The sequence below is a fragment of the Camelina sativa genome, chromosome 9 (genome assembly GCF_000633955.1).
Source record: "Camelina sativa cultivar DH55 chromosome 9, Cs, whole genome shotgun sequence".
Taxonomy (NCBI): domain Eukaryota; kingdom Viridiplantae; phylum Streptophyta; class Magnoliopsida; order Brassicales; family Brassicaceae; genus Camelina; species Camelina sativa.
The window spans coordinates 36138570-36150194 of NC_025693.1; the positions used below are offsets into that span (position 1 = coordinate 36138570).

The 11625-nt window shown below is 32.9% G+C and overlaps 1 protein-coding gene and 1 pseudogene across 1 annotated transcript; both read left to right on the forward strand.

Annotated features, from left to right (window-relative positions):
* LOC104714440 (NAC transcription factor 25) lies at positions 1178 to 3105 on the forward strand. Its single transcript, XM_010431800.2, has 3 exons — positions 1178 to 1444; positions 1622 to 1929; positions 2385 to 3105. Exons 1-3 carry the CDS (start codon positions 1258 to 1260, stop codon positions 2862 to 2864), a joined length of 975 nt encoding a protein of 324 aa, XP_010430102.1. The 5' UTR covers positions 1178 to 1257; the 3' UTR covers positions 2865 to 3105.
* The window catches only part of LOC104716013, a 15113-nt pseudogene continuing 9770 nt past the window's right edge, over positions 6283 to 11625 (forward strand).

Below are 11625 nucleotides of genomic sequence, written 5' to 3' on the forward strand. Positions count from 1 at the left end.
ATAGATTGATCATTGATATTCCGTCTCTCGTGTGAAAACGTGAGGCAGCTCGGTTTCTTCATCCTTGGAAGTATTAGTCATCACCTCATCCACCACCATCTTTACCATGGAACTCACCGCTCCCGTTCTCAGCCAGAAGCTGTTCGAAACCCTAGGCCAAAAACCTTAGCCTAATGTTACCCATATCTCAGAAGCAAAACCTCAATTCAATCAACCCAAACTCTTAGGTAGGCTGGTATACGTATATAGCACCGTTGACTCAAAAGGCAGGCCCATGATCCTTTCATTAAAATTCATTTGAGGTCCTAGCATTTTTTGGTTTTGGGCATGCCAAATGGCCTACCCTACCACTTCAGCATGACGCCCATTAGTTAAGATTATAGGCATACCTCAATGTGAACTCATGTGATCTTTTTATATTACCACGTCCTAGTGACGTCCACCGAAATGTAAGAAAACATCCTAGCAAACCCAGGACAATAATCTCCTGAACAATTAACGTCCTTCTTCTTCGACGAAGAATATTAGTACATAAACCTCGTGTAGTGGCTGCATGCAACGAGCCGATTCCAGTGGCCACCGTAGTCCGTACCTCCCGACGACAACTTAACCCTATATCATCAAAATACCACTCATTCGCTGTCCTGCATTAGAACTCACATGCTGATAAATGTTTTAAAATTATTTGTACACATGGCGAATCCATTTGTTAAACAGCTTAGACAATTTAGACTTGTATAGCTTAGGGCAACTCGCCATTATCTTTGGAACAAGAAATAGTTTGTAAGTTTTGGATTACTGTAGTTATATATTAAAAACGTTTTGAAACTTATGCTATATATATAATCATAATTGCCTAAATAGATCATATATATGATCAATTGGACTAAAAATATATATAAGAAATAATTCTGCAATTTATAAATTTTTATAAAACCTTACACAAGAAAATACCAAAATGAGGTATGTGCGTGATGTGTAGCATAAGAAAGGCATGACATGAGGCAGTTCGAAAAAAACCTGCCTTTTCTCCAAAATTTAATGCCCATTGGCCGCTGATTATGGGCCCCACGATTAGCCACGTGTCATTTTCTCGTCAAGGGACCCACCCCAGTTTGGTACTCATATGCGCTCACACAAACCTAACACCTACTATAATATTTCTTCTCGCCTCTTCTTACGATAGATTTATACTGATCTCTTCCAACTTATTAATCTCTCGCGGATCATGATAGACTGATTTCGTGAATTGAGTTGATGGAAAACATGGGGGATTCGAGCATAGGGCCGGGCCATCCGCATCTCCCTCCTGGGTTTCGGTTTCACCCGACTGATGAGGAACTAGTGGTTCATTACCTTAAGAAGAAAGCTACTTCTGTTCCACTTCCGGTCTCAATCATCGCTGAGATTGATCTTTACAAGTTCGATCCTTGGGAGCTTCCAAGTATATATATGCTATTATATATTTCCTAATTTAATTATGCTTGATTGTTTTGATTAAAATGTACTAACTAATTTTACTATTACCACTAAAAATATCTTACTACTATTATTTGAATTTGATATAAATAACTATGTCCACTTGGCAAATAGTATTTAACTTGCGAATGATTGATTCTAGGCAAGGCGAGTTTTGGAGAGCACGAGTGGTACTTCTTTAGTCCTCGGGACCGGAAGTATCCGAATGGGGTTAGGCCGAATCGAGCAGCAACTTCCGGTTATTGGAAAGCCACTGGAACAGATAAACCGATATTTACGTGCAATAGTCACAAGGTTGGCGTCAAGAAAGCGCTTGTTTTTTACGGTGGAAAACCTCCTAAAGGGATAAAAACAGATTGGATCATGCATGAATATCGCCTCACCGATGGTAACCTTAGCACCACGGCTAAGCCACCTGACATAGCCACGACGAGAAAAAACTCACTACGGGTATGCACAACGATCTTAACATCCACTAAAAAATTTTGGGTTATCAAATTTGACTCTCCGTATATAGATTCTAAGATACCATTCACCACATGAAAAATGTATATTGTTCTGAGTAATGAAATGTTTAGCTACTATGCAAAAAACCTCATAAGGAATCTAAAATAACAAAAAAAAAAAAAAAAAATCTAAAATAACCCTAAATATATTAGCACATTGTTTCAGTAGCCTAAAATATGTGTAGTTCATCAGTTAAAATATGTGATATTTTCCACAATTTTAATTGAATTTTAGTCTACAATATTGTTTCATGAGGGGAATTTATATCGAAATCTATTTTGGGAAAACTAGGATATATACTTTACTGGTTACATCAATGCCAGCTGACGTTATTCTTATACATACAATATACATAGTTTGGTGTGTTGATTAATGTACCACAAATCGAAACTTTGCAGCTAGACGATTGGGTTCTATGTAGGATCTATAAGAAGAATAGTTCACAACGACCAACTATGGAGAGAGTATTACTAAGAGAAGATCTAATGGAAGGAATGCTCTCAAAATCATCTGCTAATTCTTCTTCCACATCAGTCCTAGACAACAACGACAACAATAATAACAACAACAACGAGGAACACTTTTTCGACGGCATGGTCGTCTCTTCAGACAAACGTTCGCTGTGTGGTCAGTACCGGATGGGTCACGAGGCCTCGGGATCATCTTCATTCGGATCTTTCCTGTCGAGCAAGAGGTTTCATCACACAGGTGATCTCAACAATGACAACTACAATGTCTCTTTTGTTTCAATGCTTAGTGAGATTCCTCAGAGTTCGGGGTTTCATGCAAATGGAGTTATGGATACGACGTCGTCACTAGGTGATCATGGGGTTTTAAGACAGGCGTTTCAGCTTCCTAACATGAATTGGCACTCGTAATCTATATAGATATGTATGTATGTATGTATTAATGCACACATAATATAGTTTACATAGACATATATCATCTCTGGGAATATATATATACACACATACACACACACACGATCTCACATATCACATATGTATACGTATCTGTTTACAGTTTACGTAAGAAAGGTGTATACGTTCTTTTAACTCCATAGTTGCAAGATGTATACTAATAACAGAAGCTAATACTGATAGTATACTTTTCCCTATAGCTAAGTTACCTAAATTAAATATGCTACACGTTTATGTACGGAGGTACATCAATCTGTTCTTCCTTTAATGCAACTTGGTTCAAAATATTCTCTTTTTATTTTACGCAATATATCTATCACGTCAAAAAAATTAGGAAAGATGGAATGAAGAAAATGTTTGATGAAAAAAAAAAAAAATTTCTACAGCATGTAACAGTTTAATTTCCCCAAGAGAGAAGAGAACAAAGTTGATATTTCAAAGACCCAAATAATTATATATATTTTATCCCTGGTCCTTCCAAGCCCTGTCTATCAAATACTAATAGACTAATCCATTTAGGCTCATTTATTTATCGATCCGTTTAAACACTGTCCATATGAGTCTTCGATTTTATGGTGGCCCTTTTAGGCCCGTTTATTATTTATGATTTTTTTTTTTTTTCAAAACTGTTGGTTGTTAATTGTTTAATATTAGAAAATCAAACTTCCTGAAGAATTTCAAACCAATTTTGACAGAATTTGTTAAGAAGTGTCAACTAATAATGACAAGTGCAGGAGGAAAGCAATGCATGTTGCATTTGTTGCAAATCAGCTTAATTGGCTTAGCATAGACACAAGATATAATCCAAATTCACTTGTCAAAAAACGAAGAACAATTACCTTTTAACTGAAACCTAAGAGAAGGTTACGTTTTTCAATTTTATAACAAAAATTATAAGAGAAGGTGTGACTTTAAATTGTTTTTTTAATAATTATTTATTTTTAGAATTTTCAATTTTATAACAAAAATAAATACTAACTAAATTTCCTTAATTTACTAACTCAGACCAGGTCTTGATTTTGAGGACCAGTTGTTGGAGGAGAACTCATTAATCTGCTTTGGCACTCTGCCCCAATGACAATATATTTTAGGTTCATAACTTTTTAATTACAAAAACTATATTTATCTAATATTATCAGTTCATTTTTTTTTGTCAACCAATTCTTTTTAAGTGGATCAAATAACAAATTAATTAAACACAGCTTAGCATGAATTAAAAACCAATCACGTGTTCTTAATTACCAAAAAAAACTAGTACTATTATACTATCTATTTCATTATCAGTCTCTTTTTTTTTTTGCGTACGTACGTGGATCAAAACACAGCTTAGCATGAAAGAAAAACTAATCACGTGTTCTCAATGATCATTAAGGTCTGAGATTTGTATATATTCCCCGAAAACCAATAGAAAAAAGGAAGAATCTGTTCGTACTATTACTTTCATTCCATGTGGAGATGTTCTTAGTTTCGGGACATCTGTACCAATCACAAATTAAACCCATGCATTAAATTACATGGTCCTCAAAAATTTTAGGAAAGGCCGTAAACTCCTAATGTATGTATGGTTCTGCTTCTTCACAAGTTGTACGAACTTATATTGATATTTTGTATATCATCAGTGATATAGATTGAACATTAAGATTTTGTTCAAAAAAAAAAAAAAAAAAAAATATTGAACATTAAGACATGAAAAAAAAACATGAGGCGTAGAGATTTTTTAGGCCAGAGTCTCGCAAGGACATGTTTGTCTATATTTGTAGTTTATGAGTTCTCTATATCTTTCACGTTTTTCACATGATTGACTTTATGTCATTAATTATGGTAACAATGTGTGAATTGTTATGTAATTTAGCTAGAGCTTGCAAATTGATGCAGCATATCTAGGATAATTATTTGTTATTTATCGTTTATTTATATTTTTGTCTAATGCTTATTCTATTTTGGAGTTTATTTTCCTACTAAAAACCGATTATGAATGTCATGATTATGGCAAGATCTGCCCTTTCATAGTGAAAGGTCTATTTGTGGAGAGAAAAGAGTGACCATGGTATCGACAGAGATATATATGGTTTATTGTTAAATTAATTAATAATGGTGAATTGAGTAGAATTTCATTTCACCAATGATTCTTCAGGATAAGCAAAATGAACATAAACATATTTTCATCATATATATCCAAAATAAGAGTTATAAAATTATTAAGAACTACAGTTTTATATGAGAATCAATGCATTGATGCGGAAAATTCTGAACGTCTATCCATCAAAGGTTTAAAGACGAATTTTCTGACCAAGGATTAGGACACCTGATACATCGTAAATGTCAGATAATTTCTCTTTAATTTATTTTTATTTCTATATTTATATTTTAGCGCTTAACAAACTTAAATAAGCAAAAGAAAATTTCAGGCTTTGTGTTGTGTGTGTTGTTCCTACTTTTTTTGGTCAAGAGGCTTTTGTGTTTATTCTTGGTTTTGGTAGGTCTAACTAAAGATATTTCAATGAATAAGAAAACTTTGTTTATTCGGAGGTTTTCGATCTTAACGAATAATCTTGCAATCATCGAATAACCCGTACGTTTATATCATAAAAATGTATGTGGTTCTCAAAATCTGAACAAACTTTTTTCTTAATTAATACTCGTACTAAGACATGACATAAACATTGGGAGGAAACACTATCGAGAAGGACATATGTTTTTGTCAATATATGGAGATTTCTATTTTATTTTTTCGTGAGGCTTTTTAATCTCATTTTCACATTATTAATTATGGTTTTTATGAAGCCCTCTAGACTCTCTATAAAGACCCAAAATTTTGTGAACAATAATATACGAAGCTAAAAAGATTTGTTTTTGATAAAAGCTAAAACATTTCAAGAAAGAAAGAATCTAGAAACAATGAAATTCAAGAATCATTTTACTTCTGATCTCTACTTTATAGCTGAGGAGATCAAGAGAGGTACATTTGAATTGGATAACTTTAATATGAATCCTTACTCGTTTGTCTCGCCCTCACCTGTTAGAATATATCCTATATTGGAAAAAACATAATTTTTTGGGCAATATATATAGTATGTGGCAATCCTTCTCTCTTGAGCTAGCTTTTGGGAGTGAGTTAGGCCCATTACTAATATGGTATCAGAGCAAAGGTTCAAACTTCTCGATTGTAGTCTACCACCCGTGGATGTCCAGTCCCACAAACTTCACGTTTCAAATATCAGCGTGAGGGGGTGTGTTAGAATATATCCCACATCGGAAAAAACATAATTCCTTGGGCAATATATATAGTATGTGGCAATCCTGCTCTCTTGAGATAGTTTTTGGGAGTGAGTTAGGCCCATTACTAATATCAGCTTATGACACAGCTTGGCTAGCCATGATTGAAGATGACGGTACTCTACAGCCAATGTTTCAAGGTTATGTAGATTGGATTCTGAACAATCAGAACGTTGTAGAAGGATTATGGGGGAGGCCCGGAGATGACAATGGAGACGAAACACTCACTTCTACACTTGCATGTGTTGTAGCACTTCGCAAATGGAACATTGGAAGGCTTCATGTCCACAAAGGTAATCGTCACGCTGACTTGTTTCGCCATGGGCTTAGTTATCTTTTTGGTTTGCACGTGGTTGATTTGAATAAAACCCTTCGTACATTTCACATTGCATCCACTACGTACGTTTCACATGCACACGTGTGACGTGTCTTTGCACAAATTCTAAATACGTGGAATCTTCTTTTCTTTGTTAATTGGAAAAAATGTGACGTGTCTTTCACCAATTTTTCCTAAATTTATTTGTTTGGTACCAACACTAAAATTTAATATATTTGTCTGTACGCTGTGTGCATTTATTAAAATCTGAAGGAGTATTATACTAGTATATCAATAGAAAATTAATTCATGCTAATCATTTATTCCTCAGTATTAGAATTGATGATGTTTTAAAAAAAAATTTTGTATCACAAAGATATTTTCTTTAGTGTATTTAATGTATTTTTTTTTTCAAACTCAAATAACAATTTAATGTTTTTACTTTTACAATACATAATTATTAAATATATATATGCCATATTGCAATTGAATGACATGTCAAAGCTAAATTAATGTTCACCTTCTACTCTATATCTATATATAATACTCCCTCCGTTTCAAAATATAAAATGTTTTAGAGAATTTTTCACAATATAAAATGTTTTCAAGTTTCTATGCAACTTTTAGATTAGTTTAATCTTTTATATTATGCAGTATTGTTTCTGATTGGTTGAACTTGTTAAAAGTAAAGACTTTTTAATTTACGTGCTTTAGTTAAAACATCATATATTTTGATACGGAGGAAGTATACATCTTGTGTTGTTTTTATTTATTCTTTTTTCCTAAAACAAAAATTTATTATTGAGTTAACAACAATATATCATTAATTAATTTCTTAATCTTGGTCAAAATCCTAAAAAAATCATCTATTCTAATATAGAGAAAATATTAAATATATATTTCAAATCCCCAAATGAGTTTTAAAGTACTATTTTTAGAGATTAAGTTGGAGATTAATTTGGAGCATATATTTTATACATCATGAACTAAATAGGGAAAATATACATAGAAAGACGGTTGGGGAGTATTATTGGGAAATATACCAACCCTAACATGAAGGGATCTTGTCCTCGTTGGCTGGTTCTCATGTTCACTGGACTCCTCGAGATTGCTGAACAACTTGGCAAGCCTACTATTTCTCTTCTCTACTCGAGCGAAACGAATGATAAATAACTTGTTATTCCAGCGCAAAGAGATTCTCCAACGGTACGTGCAAAAATCTTAATACTCCTTCTGTTTAATTTAAGTGGTGTTTAAGATTTTTACACATAAATTTTAATAAAAACATCATTAAACAAAATATATTTAACCGATAAAAAAATATTTTGTAAAATATGATTGGTAAAAAAAAAAAATACATTTATTTTTTGCATAGAAAATTAAAAACATCATTAATAATAAAATATTTTTTTGGCTAAAAATCATTTAAAATGAAACAGAGGAAATACAAACTTATAAATTAACAATCTTAACGGCATAAAATTATCTAGTCTTGCCTACAAGTAAATGATGCATACATGAATGAAACTAATGTGAGGAATCATTATTAAGTTTTGGAGAAGATACAAACTGAATAAACTGATTTTCTCATTTAACTAAACCGGTTATAACAACACGGTTATGTATCCTAATAATCATGATTCCCTATCAAGAAGATATCTTATATGCTATCATCTGGCTTCTAACTCAAATAATTGCAAATAAACTACCAGCTTAAAAATCAATTGATTATTCTTGTACCTTTTTGGGTATGAGATTCCTAACACTTAATTACTAACCAACATTTGTTTAGAGAAAAACTTGTGGATGACCGTCACAGTCAGCAGTCCCTGCTCGCATATTTAGAAGTATTGCCATCTACGTTATACGCCAAAAATAAAAAATACATCATTCAGAAACTTGGTGATTCAGATGGCTCTTTGTTTCAATTACCCTCAGCAACTGCAGCAGCGTATATATATGCTCACAAAAAATACCAAGTGTCTGGCTTATCTGAAATCTCTCGTACAAAGATGCCCCCATGGAGGTTAATTAATTTAAGTTTTTTTTTTCAAATCTTTAATCAAGAAAAGGTATTAACAGCTTGATAATCGTTTTTGGTATTCCTTATGGTTATTTATTAAATACAGTGCCACAAGTTTACCCCTTGAGTGAAGAACTCATCAAGCTCACTATGGTCAATATAATGGATAACTTTGGTTTAGCAGAGTACTTTGGTGAAGAGATTGATCGTTTTCTTCTTCAAATTTACAAGTGAGGGATAATTACAATTTACAAACACTCTTACCATCAATGATACTTTATAATTAAGTAATTACCTCAATATATATATATATACACAAATTTAAATTATATTTTTTTTTCTCCTTAGGAACTACGAGAAGGAGAATGTCAAGACAATGCCCATAAGTTCAAAAGTAGATCAGTTGCACAAAGCCTCTCTTGAGTTTCCAATGCTGAGAATGAACGGATACTATCTTTTGCCTAGTAAAATAACTAATTCTCAATATTATATATATATATATATATATAGGTTATATCTGTATTCCATCAATTCCAAATTTGATATACATATGTATATAATTTTTTTTGACAGAAACTTGTTTTAGGGAGCTTTTGCTGGTTCCTGAGTGATGAAGAAATCCGATATCATCTGGAGACGAACACTGAATGTTTATTCTTTGTGATGTTAAGTGTTTACAGAGCAACTGATCTCATGTTTCCAGGAGAGTGTGAACTGGAAGAAGCAAGAGAATTTTCTCGGAAATTACTCAACAAAAGTCATTTTATTGATGAAAAATTTGTGCCTACTTTTCACATTAAACATGAAATAAGTTCTCCATGGAGGGCTCGACTCAAACATCTTGATCATAGGATGTGGATTGAGGACAATGACTCAAATGCGTTCTCAGTTGGAAAAGCCTCTCTGATCCGGCATTTAAGCAATATTATAAATATATTTGCAAATTGCAAATTGAATATTACTTTGTATGTCTAGCGACAAACTTACTCATACTAGGGTTTTTTTTTTTCTTATCACTGGAACCTTATTACACAGTATATATAGCGACAAACTTACTCATCTTGCTCTGAGAAATTTTGAACTTCGACAAGCTGTATATAGACATGAGATGGAGGACCTGATTACGTAAGTATTGAGATAAAACTCTCTATACAACCTATATATCAATCATGGAACTTAAAGTTGATCTTTTAATTTGAGCCAGGTGGGTAAAGAAATCAGGACTTAACGATATCGGATTCGGAAGAGACAAGACAACATATTGCTATTTTGCAGCTTCATCAAGCACTTCATTACCTATTAAAACCGCAACTAATATTCGTAAGCTAATGGCAAAGAGTGGGATCCTTATTACAGTTGCTGATGATTTCTTCGACGAAGAAGGTTCTTTGGATGAATTGGGAGCACTTACTAAAGCTGTTATAAGGTACATTGGTTAAAAAATATTGTCATGCACACATGCACGTGTGGTTATTATAAATTATCTATCCGTCTGGGAATCAATTACTCAATTGATTGTAAACTGAAATATTGTCCTCTACTAAATGATATAGATGGGAAGGAGAAGAGCTTAAAGGTTACGGCAAGATCATATTCAAAGCACTTGATGATCTCGTAAAAGAGACTGCAGAAACTTGCCTTAAAGGTCACGGAACTGACATAACAGACCATCTACGCAACATAGTAAGTCTTTATAATTCAAGATATTGTTAGTTTTAATCATGTTTTATATGTGTGGATTAACCTTCATTCTTGAAGTCACTAAGTAATCGATATGTGATTTCTTGTTCAAACAACTACATACTTAGTTTTAATACTAAAACAACATCAATATTGCTATTTGTAAATACTAAATAGTGGAGTACAAAATTATATTTACCGTTCTCGTACGTACTAAATGTTTACGTCAATATAACAAATCTAGATAATTCAAAATCTTACCGGCTTCTTACTTTAAAATTATTATAGGGGAATTTACACCGCTAGTTGTATGGAAAAGATTCTTAACTTTGATCCAAAATACTAACTAAATAAAAGCAAGACCAAATTAGTATACTAATAACTAAATTTTCAGAATAGATGAATTAGTGAAGTAAATAATGACTATGCAGTGGAGCGAAACATTTGAGTCGTGGCTACGTGAAGCCAATTGGAGTAAGAAGGGACACATACCGTCGATAGAAGAATATCTTCAAATTGGAATGATCTCAATCGCAGTACACACCATTGTTCTTCCTACTTTGTGTCTCATTGAATCTTGTTTTCCCCAGCACAAACTCAAACCCGGAAATTATGATGACATAACAGCATTGCTCATGACCATTACCCGACTCCTTAACGATCTACAGAGTTACCAGGTAATGTCAATCTCTATACTCTATAATACCTAAATTAATCTATCATACATGGATACATTTTACATAGGGTTACCATGTATTATTGTTGATTAGACATTCCAATTAGAATACCATGTTATATAGCTTATGAGACATGTCAACTGGTTGATCAAAAAAAAAAAAAAAGAGGATAATGTCAACCAGCTTGCGGGACAGCCAGAAAAATCTAACCAGCTGAATTTACCAGTTTGAACTATTTAAGTCTATAAATCTACTTAATAAGGTGAGAAGATATTGTAAATCTAATTGGGTATATATATATATCTATCGAATTCAAATATAGTATAGGGTTATACTAGTTCTTTTCTAGTTAGTTAATTGTAATCAAACTTTGGACGAAATTGAAAGCTATGTGATCTTTATCTACGTGACTTCTTGTAATATTAAAATTTGCAGAAGGAACAAGAACAACGCAAGATCAAGTCCGTTCTGCTTCACATGAAAAGTCACTGCGGTTTGAAGATAGAGGATTCGATTGCTTATATTGAAAAGATAATTGATTCGAAGAGGAAAGAATTTATGGAGCATGTCCTAATGGATAAATTCAGTGATTTGTCTAAACCGTGCAAAGATATTCACATGTCTTTATGCAAAGTTTTTGAGATGTTCTTCAACAAAAAGAATCGCTATGATTCGGACACGGAGATGCTTGAAGACATTAAGAAGGCTCTTTACGATCCCATCAACTTGGAAATAATTAGTACTCTC